Source organism: Sinohyriopsis cumingii, chromosome 14, assembly GCF_028554795.1.
Source record: "Sinohyriopsis cumingii isolate HCF-2022 chromosome 14, ASM2855479v2, whole genome shotgun sequence".
NCBI lineage: Eukaryota > Metazoa > Mollusca > Bivalvia > Unionida > Unionidae > Sinohyriopsis > Sinohyriopsis cumingii.
The window spans coordinates 97,756,909-97,773,989 of record NC_142974.1 but is presented as its reverse complement, the minus strand read 5'-3'; the positions used below and the strand labels follow the sequence as shown (position 1 = coordinate 97,773,989).

Genomic DNA, 17,081 nt, shown 5'->3' with positions numbered 1-17,081 from the left:
TCACTTTGAATTTTTTTACATAACCATATGGTCTTTCATTACAGTGCTAGTATGTCAAAAGAAGTCACTGGCAGAAGTCGTCTCCTTGAAGATTTTCGCAATAATCGCATACCTAATCTTCAGTTGAAGGATTTGGTCAACCATGTTGTGGAGTTTTCACAGGATCAGCATGGATCCAGGTAATTAATGCTGTTGGGTTTTGGGAAAGTTCAGATGCCATCTAATTTATTTGCCTTTTATTTCTTGAAATTTTAATTTATGTATAAATGATTAAATAAAAAAAATTTAAAGATAGGGATGTAAAAAGGTTTAATATGGATAGTGGGGGTAATCAAAACTCTTCCTAATGTTTTATGTTGACCTGTGCAATTACAATTTGATCAATACTCATAGTTCTTGGAAAAGTGCCTCCAGACCACAACTCAACCCCTGTACATTCAGTTGTCAAATGGCCCAGAAACTGCTATCTACAATTTGCATGTCTCAAATGAATTTGATTTTCGTTTGAAATGGTGGAAAAGTGATATGCATGTTCATTATATTAATGTGTATTTTCTGAAAAACTAGAGATATAGGGAGTTCTTATCTGTATGTTAACAGGTTCATTCAGCAGAAACTGGAGAGAGCCACACCCCAAGAGAAAACAATGGTGTTTAATGAGATCTTAGCATCAGCATACAGCCTTATGACAGATGTGTTTGGGAACTATGTGATCCAGAAGTTTTTTGAGTTTGGGACATCAGATCAAAAGCAAACCCTTGCCCAGCGTTTACGAGGTCATGTTCTTCCCCTAGCCTTGCAAATGTATGGCTGCAGAGTAATTCAGAAAGCCCTGGAGTCTATACCACCTGATATGCAGGTAATCTTTGCAAAGAGCAGTTGAGATAAAATATCCATCACAAGCACAAATATACATACACCATGCTATGTGGAGGGTTTATAGTATTGTTCACCCATCCTTGTGGCCCTAGTATCACAAATTTGGCTTCCATTTGATCACTTTTGACGTACTTAAGATTTGTCCTTACTAAGCAAGTTTGTGTGGTTCATTTTCATAAAGAACCTGTTGTCTGTATAATTAAAATTTTCATTGCAGTTTAAATTTAAACCTTGCCTTGTATCTTGCTCCAAGATTATCTCAGTGTACAGTATCTGTGGAATCTGCTGTTTCTCTGGACACCATTTTGTACAAATGTTTCCACAGAGAATGCTTGTGAATATATCCAGAATAATGGTACATATACAGATGTACTATTATTAGTATCACTCGTGGGCTCAAGATTACCTTCCTTCACTATTGGCTTGATTGTATTCACTTGCATATTTTGTAATATTACATAGTTGGTAGAGTATTCCTATAGGATGTGCAGTTTCATATTTTTCATATGATGTGTTACATAAATAAGCCCATGAAATCCTTGTGCAGTATTCTTTTTACTGATTGGCTGTGGGAATTTTTTTTTTTCACTGTGAACATTTTGGTGGCCGATTTTCAACTTGTCACAAAAGGGAATTGGGGGGAAATGGTCTCGTCAGTCTGAATATGGCCAAGGTATATCCCATCCAAAAACAAGTAAAAAATAATGATATTGCTCAGTTAATAGGTGTTTGGAGGGGTGGGGGCATCATAACTTAAAGATGGAATCTACGCTATATACAATCGTAGGTTAAAGGTTAACATGTAGAAGCAAATAAACTCGATCTCATTTCACGAAGTATATGGACATCAACTGGTCTCCCAAGTGACATAACTTGATCCAACCACATGGTAAATATGTGGTGCAATTCTGACTTTAAATGAAATTTGTCTTGTTTAGTCTACTGTTCAAAAATAGATAATGCAAATATCTGGTCACAAATACATTAAAGTAAACATGGGAATTTCTTCATCCAGTAATAATCCTTTCACATGAATACTGCAACAATATAGTGTTTAGCTGCACAAGTGACACTTAAGGTAAACATGGATTGTCTACTGTACTCTAACCGGTACTGTATCAAACAGTGTCACACCACAAGCATTAAATATTCGCCATTGGAAAATAATTTTTGTCTTTGAAAAATGTTCTATTTATTCTGAAGGACACTTGTTCTTTGGTTTATATAATTTGTCAAAAAAGGTATAATCTACTTTGAAACGTTCAGCTTTATTCGAGTCCATTTTTTTTTTGCACAAGTGAAATTTGGTCAGAATAAATAAAAACAATTTTTTCTTTCTCTCTCAATAAGCTTTAACCAAGGCACGTAAAAGCTGGCAGTTAATAAACTCGTTTCATAAATTTAATATTAAATCGTCGTCCATCTGAGATCCTCTATTTTTTAAATAAAATTTTAACATTTTTCCAAAGTGGGATTTTATTCTTAAAATAGAGACTTTAGGAATAAGGGCATAAGGAAATATGATTGATTGTTTGTGGTAAAATCCAGATACTGGCTTGTCCTTATTTGATTTCGATCTGGGGTTTATATTAAATTCGTTAAGTTGGTCAGGGAACCAGACAGACTTTAGCGGAGTACCTTGTATGCTCTAAACTGCTTGTATTTTGTGATGCACAGTGTCTACATGATTAACATACGTGCCAACCATTACGCTTTTGGCGTAATCATGCTTTTTTGCTACATTAAGCAAATACCAAATGAAGCAATAAAAGGTTGTCATTTTATTATCTTGTTAATTCGACTCGTATACATTTGAGAATATACTTAAAATGTGACTGCTGCATAACAAGAGCATTGAGGGTACTTTGCTTATTTGCTATTTACAGGAACTGTATATGACCCTCATTTCCAAGAAAACGGACAGGTTTCTTCAAATGTGAACTTTCCTAAGTTTTTTTTTTTTACTGAGTCTGATCCTTATTTTTACATCAAGGAGATTTTTTTGTCTTTTGCACCTTGGGGATACACTCTTTATAAAGGATTATTTAATTTCCTAGCTTTCTACTCTTTAAGAAAAATATTTTTAGAAATGTAATATCATCCAATATGTTACTTGATATACTTTATTTTCTTGCAGGTTGAGATAGTTAAGGAGTTGGATGGCCACGTGTTGAAATGTGTAAAAGACCAGAATGGAAACCATGTTGTACAGAAGTGCATTGAGTGTGTGGACCCGAAACATCTGCAGTTTATTATTGATGCCTTCAAGGGACAGGTAGAAATTAAACTTAAACTGTTTTACACAAGTCGCGTACTTGAAAAGCTATAGACCAGGCGTGGGCAACTTCCTCCAGGGCATAGGCTGGACAAGCAGTTTTTAAAGTCACACCCTATATTGTAAAATTAATGAATAAAACCGGATCCAGCTCGAACCATATTTTGCCCACCTCTGCTATAGACCATGAAATGTACATTTCTACTGGTGAAACAAATAATGTAGAATGGTTGCAAATGAAATTTGAATGCATCTTGATGAACATTGAGAGTGGAAATAAGTCAGATTTTATAATGTAAAAATTCATAGTGCCTCCTACCCAGTGACATGTGCAATGACGGGTCAGATGGTCTAGATCTTTTAGACTCATTTTGGGGAACTCTGCTTAAAACAAGCTGTCCTTTCTAAATTCCAGGTCTGCTTGCATTGGGAAGGCAGGAGATGCTACTGAGTATGGGCAACTTAATCTGCCGGGAAGTGCAGCCGATTCCCTCTCAGGAGCTTGACTCTTTCTAACAAGTGTTATTAATCCACCCCACTCTTTTAGTGGAACCAGGCAACTTCCTTTCCTGGGCACCTCATGAATGCACATGACTTCTCTAAATTTGTAAGTGCCATAGACAATTCATGGGAATGGATTGGTCCTTTGGTGATAATCAGGTCACAGCAGGATCCTTCTTCCTTGTCCTATAGTCTTTTGTGACTTTCAATGAATGTCCAACCCTCATTGAGCTACAGATGGGGCAGCCATCAGTGCATACACATGCAATGCATGTTAAACGAGTGGAGTGTACCCCACTTGGTCTTTTAATGCTCAAAATTTCCAACATCTTGAGGCAGATGATTGAGCTTCTGACAAAGCTAAGAAGCAGTTTGCAGGACAGTTGAATTAAAAGAGAAGTTAAAGCTCTACTGCAGAAAACAATTTAGCTGTTCTTGTTGTCTTTCTTGTCTAAGAATTGTACTTTGGGCTTTTATGATTGATCTAGATGACATTACTGTACCCGGTGGCAAAAGATGGGGAAGCAGGGGTGGGCAGTGACAAACAAAGCTAAACAGTTAAATAACATGGCATAATTTGACACATCTTTCATCAAATTGTCAAATAATTATATTATAACTTTTTTTCAACTTCTCAGAAAACTGGGAAATATTGGGTATGCTAAATTTCAGCTAGTGTCCCTCCAGTGTAAATTATATCATTGTACCAAACAATTGGTCCCATGGCTGTTTTACATGTGCATGAAGGACCTAATAAAAAATCTATGAAAAGTATTGCACTGGTAATTTCTCATTTTCCCAGGACCACTCTCGTGGCCTAGTGGTTACAGCATCCACCTTGGATGCATTAGGTTGTGGGTTCGAACCCCATCCAAGTTGTACCAAAGACTTGCAAAAATGGTAATTACAGCTGCCTCTCTTGGCGCTCAGCATTAACAGGTTAGTGTTAGTGTCTGCGGCATGATGCCCCAGTGCTAGACATCACTATAAACTGCCACGCTGCAGACATTGTAGCGTTATGACTGAATAATTGTTAAAAGCTACATTAAAAATCCTAATCACACAAACATTATTCCCAGACCTCTGGATTGCTTTGACAATAATTGCAATGGTTACAAGAAAGTACTTACAGGATGTTGCTAATTTGTTTATCTCTATAGTCATGAAAAGTGCAAGTAGTTTTTTAAAGTTAAATTCTACCTCTGCCATTTGTCTCTTTGTAGTCGCAGTGACCTTTCAACCTGAAACAAAATCAATAATATTTTTCCTTAACCCTCAAGCAAGGCATCTAAAATAGTTCATTTTAACTAAACATAGGCATGTTTTTGAAATGATTTTATCAGTTTTCTGGTGTTCACTTGGATTTTGTATTTGCTGCGGCAAGTGTTTATAGTGTATTGATGGTTTTCAACTGATAAACTGGTGCTTATTGATGTAGCCACTGCATCCTTTCAGTTACCTTTGCTGCGGATGCATGGTGAATATAACATCAATAATTAATTCTTCAGTTTTCCACAAGAGCCCCAAAGTGTAGCAGGCTTTCATTACATTAGAGGATACTTTCATTACTCAGTTGATTAAGTATTCTCACAGATGTTGCTGTCATAACATTTCTTTGAAGACAATATTAATCTTAGTAGTACAACAAAACAGACACAAGTGGTAAAGTAATGCAAGTTGCACTTGGATTCTTACCAGAAAAGTAATACTATTATTTTCTGTTTTAGGTATATCCCCTATCAACACATCCTTATGGTTGCCGAGTTATTCAGAGAATCTTGGAACACTGCACACAAGAACAGACTACACCCATTCTTGAAGAGTTGCATGAGCATACAGAGCGCCTGGTTCAGGACCAATATGGGAACTATGTGGTACAGCATGTTCTGGAACATGGGCGGCCTGAAGACAAAAGCAAAATTGTATCCATGATCCGAGGCAAGGTGCTGTTGCTGAGTCAGCATAAATTTGCAAGGTATTGTATAATGTATGTTTCTTCGTTTCCATCTTACAAGTGGGGGTGGATGGGAAAGAGAAATTGAAGGATACTTCTTCCTTTGCAGCAACAAAATTGGAGCTTAGTGAATTAAATCCCAGTCCTACTAAAGTTCTGATTAAATTCCAGTGGTTGTCGAATTGAGATACAGCACTGAAGGTGTTGTTATGCCTGTAGTCCTTAATGTACCAGTGGCCTGAAGTATGATGTACCAACAGTCTTCAGATTAATCACAGTAATATAATCAAAGATGTCCATGTGTGTATTGACTATAATTCCAAATCAATGTTTCTGTTCAATTTTTTTAAGAGCACTTTGTAATTCCTGTGAATAAATAATCTGAATAAATAAATTCATCCAAATGAAATAGTGAAAACAACAATAAGTCTGATTTCTGCTTCAGATGTTGTTGTAGGAATGAATAAGTTCTCAAGTAAACAGGATTATATAGAAAGCTAAGACACAAGAAGAGCCAGGACGTAGGACTGAAGTTCACCCTAAGTTATAATTAGACAAGGCCTGTTGCTAAAATTATAATAAAAAACATGGTAAACATAATTTCCTTGATATGATGTTAAATTTCCGCTTCATGATGTTCCAGTGCTAGATATCACTAGAAACTGCCACATTACAGACAGCGATATGACTTGATTGTTAAAGCTATTTTAAAAATCCAAATTTCACACAGTTGCCTTCTTTGACCCAGACTAAGGTAATAATCCTAATATTCAACCCACACTCCTTGAGAAATATTAACTATGTAATGTTGTTTACAAAATAAAAACATCAGTGTCTAAAGTCAGGAATAACATGAACTTGATTTTGGACATAAGTCAAGTCTGTAATACAATTATCCATTGCATATAATGAATTAAAAAACACCAACAATATAAATTAAATAATGCACAGGAGCACACACATTCATCCATAGTCTATTTGGCCTTTATCAAAATGATGATTTTTGGATATCCAATATTGCTGCCAACATGGCCATTTTGCAAATCTTGTTATTGTGACCTCTTGGATGGTTGTATCTTGTGCAATTTCACTAAAAGACTATATAATGTCTAGTTGGTCGTAAATGAAAGGTGCTGATCTAACCTCCAATATGGCAGCCATCTTGAAAATCTTGTCCTTGCACTTCTTGAATGAATGCTTTTGTCAACATGGAGTTTTAACTGAAAGACTTCTTATGATGTCTAGTTGATCTTAAATAAAGAGCGTGCCTTTTAGTATGTCAGCCACATCAGCTGCCTTCAGGGTCTTCTCACCACTGTTGCTACATTGATGGTCATGTCTTTTTGAGGATTTCACATGAAGACTTCTTGTGATGTCTGATTGGTCCTAAATAAATTGGTACTTAACGGAGTTCCAATATGACCACTTGAAAATCTTGCTATTCCTGCTCCAGAATGGATGGTCATTATCAGAGTAGGGTTTTTAAAGAAAAACTGATTCGGATGTTTAGCGCTCTGAATTGAAAATGGTATCAATGGTCACCATGGCAGCCATCTTGAAAATTTTCTTATTGCTACTCTTCCTGAATGGATGGGCATATCAGACTCAGGTTTTAACTAAGATGCTTTAGTTGGTCCTAAATAAAAATGATGCTGATCTGACACTCAATATGACCACCATGGTTGAAAATCTTGCCAGAACTCTCCTGGAAAAGTATTGATGTGGGGTTTTCACCATAATTTGTATTATATCCACTTGGTTTTAAATGACAATGGTCTTGATCTGGCATTCAATTTTTCTGCCATACAAATGTCGTCTTGAAAATCGTTTTATTTCTTCACATTAACATGAGGCTTTCACTAGAAGACTGTGATGTCTAGTTGGTCCTAAATGGTGTTTATCTAATACTCAGTAAGTCATAGTTTGAAAATATCCATATTTCTTTTTCTCCTAAATGGATGGTAAATCAGCATGGTGTTTTCACCAATAGACACATGATGCCTAGTTGGTCCTAAATGAAATCTGTGCCAGTCGTACATCTTTTTATGACTGCGATAACAACTGTCTTAAAATTGTGTCACTATTTCCGAATGGATGATTGTTATTGCGTGGGGTTTTCACCAAAATTTGTAATGTCTGCTTTATCAAAAAATGTAATTGGTGTCAAGCTGACAAACAATGTGTTGTTGTTGTAGGGTTTAACGCCATTTTTCAGCACACGATAGGCTATACATGGCAGCAAGTATTAATGGTGGAGGAAGAAGCCGGGAAAACCTCGGAAAGAACCACTGACCCATGAGAAGCTACTGGCAAGCTTTCTCAAATACCCACATTGGCTGAATCCGAGACTCAAACCCACGCAGACAGGGGTGAGATGGCAGTGATCCGTAACAGAGAGCGCTTTAGACTACTTGGCCACTCAGGGCCCCACAAATAATGTGTACTACAGCAGCTAATCTGAAATCTTTTTATTGCTGAAGAATAGATGGATACATGCCAACGGTTACACTTTTGATGTAATCACTATGCTTTTTTTCACCAAATTGTTTTCCATGAGACTGCATATGGTTTACAATTTTTTGGCCTCATTGAAAAGTCAAATAAAAACAAAGCAATAAAAAGTTGTTTTGTCTTTTTATAATCATCTTAATTCCACTCATACAAGTTTAAGAATATTCTTAAAAAGGTGTCTGGTGCAAAAGAATAGCATAAAGAGTACATTCATTATTAGCTATTTATAGTAGCTGTATATGACCCATTTCTGAGAAAACATGGGTTTCTTCAAAAATAAACTTAACCTAATAGATTCATTTTATTGATAAGCGAGTCAGTTTTTGAACCAATCTATATTTGTAAAGAAAATAGTGCCAGATGTTAAGTGAAACACATTGCGTTGAAAGTTGTGGATGTTATATGATGGAAAATGTTAGAGCAGATGGATCTTTTCAAACTTAAAAACACTTCGGATCAGAAAAGGTGACAAATTAACACCACTTTACAAACTTTAAAAGTATGGGCCCTGAGTAGCCAAATGGTCTAAAGTGCTCACTGTTATGGATGATTGCCATCTCACCTCTGTATGGGTTCGAGTCTTGGGTTTGGCCAATGGCCGCCATGTATAGCCTATCCTGTGCTGAAAAATGGCATTAAACCCAACAATAACAATAAAAAACTTTAAAAGAAAAATGGGAGAGTAATTTTAAACAACACTGAACATCTGACCATGCTTATTGCAGAAATCCAGATCACGATCATTCATCGAAAGTTGTAGAGTAGTCGAAGTGAGTTCTGAATATAAATAATTTTTCAGTATATTGTGTTTGTATTCTGGTTCTAATTCATATCGATTTTGCCCTTTGTGACCAGAATTTTCACCAGCTGCATAATCAGGTTTGTCATAAAAATACATCTTCATACATGCTGTAACTCTGGAATGTAATTTATAGATTACACTTTTTATACCCAAATTAGGCTCTTTCGCCACTTGCAGTAGCAATAATTGCCATTATATGAGGTGGGTGGATGTGGCATGTAAAACACTACTGGAGGTAATCAAGGTTAAAGTAAAATTTACAAACACAATGTTTACCATAAGTAGTACATCAGTCTTGATCATATGTCTGTACATTTAAATTCACATTTTCCAGCTTGACACTAGTAGTACGTTACATTTTGTTGCACCTTACTGAAAACTGGTCCAACTAACAGGGAAAAAAAATCAACTGCCTTACAGGACTTGTTGGCAGGTCTGATTTTTTCTGTAAAATTGAATGTATTTAATTACAGTTAGTCTGTGAAATTTGCCCAGAAAGTTGTTTGGAAGTAGAGTGTATGAAGAAGGGTCACTACTCATCCAAAATCCATGTTCCATTTGAGAAGTAAGGAAAAAATCTAATTGTCTTGGACTGCAAATTAAATCTATTCATATGTACCATGCATACATTTTTTAAAATTCAAAGTTGAAAAGTAAATCTGTATCTGCTGTGCAGACTGACCCATGATGCAACTGCACAGTATATATCTAGACCTTGTCCAGGTCACATACACAGTCCAGATTACATACATAGGAGTTGAAGATCTGCCAACCCTTAGGATTTTGCCTTTAATCATAAGAAAATGACTCTTAAAAATGAGGACGAAAGCAAAAACTATGTAAATAAGTTGTTGAGGTAAAATCCGGATAATTGGCTGATCCGCATTTGATTTGGATCTGGGTTTCATATTAGATTTAGTAAAGAGGAAACCAGACTATACTTTGATGATTTAAACTGCACATATTTGTTCATGGAATTGTCTGCATAATCAAACTGTTGATTATTATTTTACATTTTTTAAATGGCATTCAGCAAGCAATATATGTTGAAGACAAAAGGGAAAATATGCATCTTGAAAAGTTTCAATACTCCGTACAGAAGAATAAAAAGGAATATTCAGATTCTTGTGAATAAAAGCAGGTTGAAACACAGTAACATTTATTGGACATCATATGTTGATTTGAGTATGTCTTGTATGAGATAATTGCTGTTATGTGATATTGAAAAAATTTCAAATAATTAGACCAAGTTCAGAGATAGCAACAGTTTAATGAGCTGCATAGGGTTTATAGCTTGAGCTTGTGCAGCTGTACTAGAGGTAAATTAGGCATACATGTACTTCACAAACTTTTAAGCTGAACAGAATGTTTATCATCAGTTCCAAATACCAAACTTTTGTTACACCTTACTGAAAACGGGTCAAACTTGTGGCAAAATTCAGCTGCCTTGCTGAGATGGCCTTGTTACTGTTGGCAGGCCTCGTGTTGTAAAATATCTTTATTTAAATGCCAAGTATATAATTCATTCTTTTAAAAGAATGTGAATATAATGGTGATTTGTAATAAATGGAAAACCACATAGGTCTTTAATTCTGAGTCATGGGAAAGAACTCTGATATGGCATAGGAACGTGGTTTGGTCTGATGGTCTCAACATTGCTAATCCATATCAGACTTGTTCTTTCCATCCACATCACTGCTCCGGTGGCTTGTTGGTTAGAGCGTCTGCCTCGGATGCAGGAGATGGTGGGTTTGATCCCCGTCCGGGTCATACCAAAGACTTGTAAAAATAGCACTAACAGCTGCCTTGCTTGGCACTCAGCATTAAGTAGTCAGTGTTAGGAATGGTCAGACTGGTGTCTGGATAATGTGACTGGGTGGAATATCATGCTATATGTCTGCTGGATGATGTCCCAGTGATAGACATCACTTTAAACTGCCACACTGCAGACATCATAGCAATATAACTGAACAATTGTTAAAGCTATGTTAAAAATCGTGATGACACTCACACAGTTTCCATCCACTGAGCAAAATGCATTTTTATCTATGTATCATACTAATAACATACATAACGTGCGTAAAATTTTATAGAAATCATAAGAAAACATTTACATAAGGGTTGTTCTTTTAAATGCTGCTTAACCCTTCTTGGTTTCAATTGTTTAAGCAGGTGAGTGATAACAGAGATCCTCCAGAGGCAAGTGATCGCATGATTCACACATAATTGTTTTGAATTCATGCACTTGGAAAGAGCCGATGAACGAGAATTCCTGCAAATTAATATCAAGTTGTAGCTATGAAAATATACTCTCTGCATTATATTTTTATTCACTCACCCACGAAGCGCTTGTCACAACATGTATTTGTTCATATCTTTTCCTCATCTGGTTTCTTCAGCTTGACTTGCATGATTGTTAAACTAAATTTGATTTGCATATAGGGCCCATAACTGTTGTTGTTGCAATTGGAACCTTGCATTAAGGAAATTTTTACAGAAGTGCACTTACAATATGGGCTATCTAAAAGACCCAAAATGGCAGTCCCAGTATGGTTCATCTTTATATGATGAATTCCTTTGGCAAATATGGGTTGATCTTTGTGATGAAGGCAATTTATTTTTAAAGTTAAGAAGTATATCAGATTATTAAAGCAAGAAAAGTGTTTATGGAGATAACTGAGAGTGATTTTGAACTCAAAATTGGTGTTATATAAGAGCCTGATGTACATGCTTAAAAGTAGATTGAACTTTTCATTTCTTTTCTCTTCTCAATTTAGAATCTTGTGCTCGACAACCATATAGCCATAGCAGAAATGTTGCAATAAATCTATTACATAAGAATCCAGAAATGAAATTAAGAAGTAAAGCTATTTGTTTGGTCAATATACCGGTTTGAAAAAGTAGACTGTGGCATTAATGGACTTGAAACCCTAATGGATCATTATGAAAATGTAAATTTTGCACAGTCATCAGTAGAGTGCCAATTCCAAAAAAGTTAAACTTCGTCAAAGCTTATGTATATGAAAAATCTTATTTTGGAGCAGAAGTATCTCGAAGACAAAACCTGTGAGCTGTGGAAAATTGTACACAACAGCCATAGAGAATTCCACCTAACTAAGCTATGTATATACACCTTCAGATGGCAGATTGTGAAAAGGGGGTTCTCTGTACAGAGCAATCTTCATGCACAGATAAGAAACATTAAGCTCAGGTACAGTCAACAGAGTAATGCTTATAGAGCTAGAGTTTACACCTTTGAAAGATTTTAATTTCAGTAGCGGTCCTGCAGAATTGAACAGGAAGAGGGAGAGAGAGATGGATGTTAAAGAGTTGTGTAAATATTGAATTGTGGTTGTTTTCACCACCACTCCTATTTTGTTCGTCCTCGCTCCCCCCCCCCCCATTTTTGTGACAAGAGGGGAAATACCCATCATGATAAAATCCTGAGAGGATCTCTATATCGGTCCACATGGGCTCTTGTAGGATCATTTAGCACCAAAGTTGGCCAAATTAATTATATTTAATTCCTTTTTCAGTAATGTGGTAGAGAAGTGTGTGTCTCACTCGTCCAGAGCAGAGAAAGCCATGCTAATAGAGGAGGTCTGCCAGATGTGTGATGGGTAGGTTGACCTTTTGCCTTATTTGTGTTTAGTACAAGTGACCCTCACCAGTGGCCAGTGTCAAGAAGCTGTGTAAAATCTTTAAATATTTATCATATTAAACAGAAAAGAACAAGAATATGCCAACAACAGTGGTTGGTTGCATGAATGGTTAAACTGCTACCATGTGCACAACTCAAACATTAGTGTTTTTTCTCTAAATGCTAAACATCAAATGGAGCTGATGCAGCCAGCAACATAAGCAGTTACAGAAGCATATACCATCAGTATGTTCTGATGATGGTGTTGAGAGTGGTAAGACAGACAGGTGTCACAAGAGGAACTGTCCAAGAGATCTTACCTATTTGCATCTGGCTTTAATAAAGCTGTATCCATACATGTGATTCTACCAGTGGTAGGCGAAACATGCTATTTATAAGGCAGTCTACCCCACGTACTGTTTTATAGTTGAAATCTGCTATATTTGAAAACTGGAAGAATTTTTTTAAAAAGATTATAAACCCAGACATGCATGCATATTTGTACGTGTTTTATTAAGATGCTCAAGATACCAGCCAGAACCAGTTTCCTGGGACCAAACATTTTCCACCAATAGATCAATGATGATGCATGGCAGAGGAGATAAGATCAAAATTGTTAAATATCAGTTAACATGTGTACACACCAAGCTATCAGTTTATTACCTTATTGTTGGACTTTGATGAGTTAAGGGCCAAATGCAGGATATTTTTTTGGGAGTTGTTACAAATAATAAAGGAATAAAAGGTGGTTATGATGTCTTCTGTTTCTTTGATGAAAATAGCAGATCTTTGGCAGTGGGAGATGGAGACCACACAAGAATAAATGATTTTGTCAGACACAATAGAGTAAGTATTTTGATTTTTTTCTTCATATTTAATTGTTTTTGTGACGTCATAAATGATTAATAAGGAATTTTTAAGGATAGCTCTTAAATATTTTATTCAATTCATGGCAAACTGCTTAGAAACCACTAAGAAAAGTTGAAAGTTTAAGAATGCTTGAATGTCAGAATTAAAGCATGTGCTGTCAAGTAATAAAAGCTCTGAGCTTGAATTGTGTTTCAAAGGTATGCATCTTTTCTATTTGAAGTTTTCTTGTACATAAATCAAGTCTTGATAAAATATAAGCAATATGTTAAAAGGTTATTAAGTTTGGGGATAAATGATTTATAAAACCATAAATACACACTGTATTTTCGTGTTGTTTTATTTCAAGTCTAAAGCATAATTTTTTATTTACAATGGTGAAACCTGCCAGTAGATTTTGGATCTGAGCCATGAAGAGAAAGAAGCCTTTGAGGATTTAACTGGAATACATCTTAGTCCAAGTCTCCAGACTTCCTCCAGGGGGTGAACATAATGTTATGGGGTATTGGAGAGCAGTCAGCAATCTGAAACCCAACAGTAGGAAAACTGAAGTTGGAACTTTCCAGCTGAGCATATTTATCCTGGTGGAGAGGATGTTTTCCCTTCTTTGCAAACTGCAAATTGATATCGAAGGAAATCGGGACCAGAAAACTACTGAGAGCCTGTTGGGTGTGAAGCTTATTAATCACAATGTCATCAATGGTCATCAGACAGTGATTTTGCGAAAAAAAACTTGAAATTCTATTGGATGTTGTTAAAATTTAAAAGACAAACTCTTCTTTTTTCATTAATAGACTGTATACTTTCATGAATTATTATTGCAAAATTGCCATCAGAATATGAATCTGTTTTGTGTTCAAACTTGCTGTTTCTATTAAACTATAAAAAGCATGCATACTGTGGCACTTATTTTTTTTCCATTCCCCATGAAGAATGTAACGTTGATGCTGTTAATAAATCTATCATTTTAGAAGTAAATCTACTGATTAAAATGTACCGGTTTGAAATCCTGTTTCTGTGACATGTCTGTGCACCTGTTAAAATTGGCCATTTCAGGATTATCTGTGTGGCAAGACTTTGCCAGATTTGATTGACAAGATGTTCCTTCAGTGGTTTTGCCTTAAAATAATGACAAAATGTTAAGTACTGGACATATATTTAGTGCATATACTCGTATTTAATCATTACTTCAAGCAATAGTACAATATACTTTTGGAATAATAATGTGTGAATAATTATATTTAGTACATATACTCATAGTATTTAATTATTACTACTTCATGCAATAGTACAGTATTCTTTTGGAATAATGTGTGAATAAAATGCTTTCTGGAGGATTTAAATTTAATGAGAAAGTCTGCTATCCATATTTGGTTATATAAATGCTTGCATTTATTAGTTTTATTTACAGACATGATTTTTCTCCATTTTAAAGCAGAAATTTGCTTTACTCCTGACGAGAAAAATTTGATGCTTGATGTAGACCATTTTTTATATCTCCGAGCTGGGTTTTAAAAAAAACGGTCCGTCTAATCCTATTCTGCAATGATCCTTGTAAAGATTCATTCCATATATTATTTAACATTGATTGTTGTAAAGAGTATTCTGATTAGTTGACATTTTATACTCAGCGAGATGGATCTTCACGTAATGGAATCTGATGGAAATAGAAGGAATGAAGCATGCTTGCAAAACATGTAGTCTTGTCACAATAGTCAACAAGAAAACTTAACATTTTTCAGTTTTATACTTTGACCCAGGGATAAGTCAATTTTTTCTTCTAAATTCATCTTATACGCAAACATATACAGTACTGTGTGAACTCTGACATGCACATAAAAATTACTTTAACACTAACATTATTGGAGAAAAAGCATGAATAATGTGAAATTCTCCAAATAAGGTTTGAAATTTTGGTAAGTTTGTTAATTTCTCAAATGATTATTTTGTTATATATTGTAAGATCCACCAGGAGCAGTTTTTTATAATTGTGAAATGTATTTTTGGCCAGCTCCTAGGGCCACAAGATCAGGGGTCAAAACCCCAGTGGTGAAGGACCCCCCCCCCCCAATGGGGGGAGGGGTAATGTGGGACCAAAATCGTGTCATATTGCTAATTGTTCATTCAGATGGAATACAAAAAGGGGGTGGTTAAAGTGTTAAAAAAATTGTTTTATATTTAATGTCAATTTCACTTTCTTGAAACCACTCCAGTGTCCTAATTGGTTAGAACAGCCATCTCGGATGCAGGAGGTCACGGTTTCAAACCCCAGCCAAGTTATACCAAAGATTTTTACATATGGTACTAGCAGGTGCCTCGGCACCCAGCATTTAGAGGTTAGTGTTAGTACTGGTTGTCTTGGTGTCTGGATAATGTGACTAGGTGGGACATGATGCTGATACCCCAGTGCAAGATGTCGCTCCAACTGCCACAATGCAGAAATCTTGGCAATATGACTGGAAAATTGTTAAAGCCACGTTAAAAATCCAAATCAAACACACACACTTCATTGAAGAATTCTTATACATGAGCATTAAATTTAATTGTCAAAGATCATTTCCTTTTCCTTTATTAGGTCACCTCTATAAAATGACTGCATCTGCACATATAAAACATTATACATATTTACATGCTCACTGAATGGAGGCCATTATTTTTTCTTAGGTCCTGGAGAACAGTTGGGTACAACTTTGTACATACATTAGTTGTAAAACTTGGTCACATTTTTTCATTTGCATCCAATTTTTAGTACACTTTATAAAACTGTTGTACCTGGAGTCATGAAATTTGGTAAGAGGTAGAGGGTATTTGTTTATTACACCCTCATCACCAAAAAATAGGGCAGTGATCTTAAAATAAAAAGGTCTATGTACATCTGTCATTCATTTTTGTAAGACTAAAACTATGTACATCGTGTTATTATACTGCCATTGGGGACAAGTCTGTGTAAAACCTTTGTAATGCTTATGACTATTTATATTACTAGTATCAAAATGATTCATTCTTTCATTCATTCCATCAACTGTCTCTGGATGAATAGTTGATTTTCCATAGTTATTACTTTTAACAAGCTTGCAGTTCACTTCATTTTCACTTTCTGCCTATTGACAATACATTCACTTAATCCATATGATAATTAGGATGATCCAAGTGGATTAAGGTTTGCATCTCGATTAGCACCACACCCATACCAGAAAAGATTAATAGAGCATATGTTTCACATTTTAGTTCTATTTGGAATAGTTTTTCACAAAACCTGGAGTTGGGCACCAATTTCATGACAAAACGGTTGCATGTGTAATACATATGCAAAACCAAAATCGAACACACAGGTGGAATGACAAATCTCTCAACTCCTGTACAATCCATCATTACTGTGCAAGAGCATGAGAAAATCCCTGGTACAAGAGGTAGAAATTCTTGTAAAGACGTATCGAATGTTTCAGATCGGCAACCAATGATTGTGGGTATGCTAGTTGCACAGACAATCCTCATCACTAGGAGCCACATAAATCACTTATGACTGCCAGTTTCTTCATTCACTCCTTGTGTCCATAGTGTTGTTTCAGTAAAGGGATTCTTACACATGGCATCGGTGCTTGATCTGCTACATGCTGTACCATCCTACAAGTTCTCATAGAAAATTATCCCG

At 35.7% G+C, this 17,081-nt stretch overlaps 1 protein-coding gene across 5 annotated transcripts in view; it reads left to right on the top strand.

The window, feature by feature from the left end:
- Nucleotides 1-17,081, top strand: part of LOC149784456 (pumilio homolog 1-like) — a 139,033-nt gene that overhangs the window by 107,525 nt on the left and 14,427 nt on the right. For all 5 annotated transcript variants that reach the window (XM_089932534.1, XM_089932532.1, XM_089932533.1 and 2 more), the window contains 5 exons: nt 45-179; nt 601-859; nt 3,017-3,154; nt 5,383-5,630; nt 12,459-12,542. In XM_089932534.1, the coding sequence (XP_089788660.1) occupies nt 45-179; nt 601-859; nt 3,017-3,154; nt 5,383-5,630; nt 12,459-12,542 (864 nt within the window). The remainder of the gene's footprint in view (nt 1-44; nt 180-600; nt 860-3,016; nt 3,155-5,382; nt 5,631-12,458; nt 12,543-17,081) is intronic.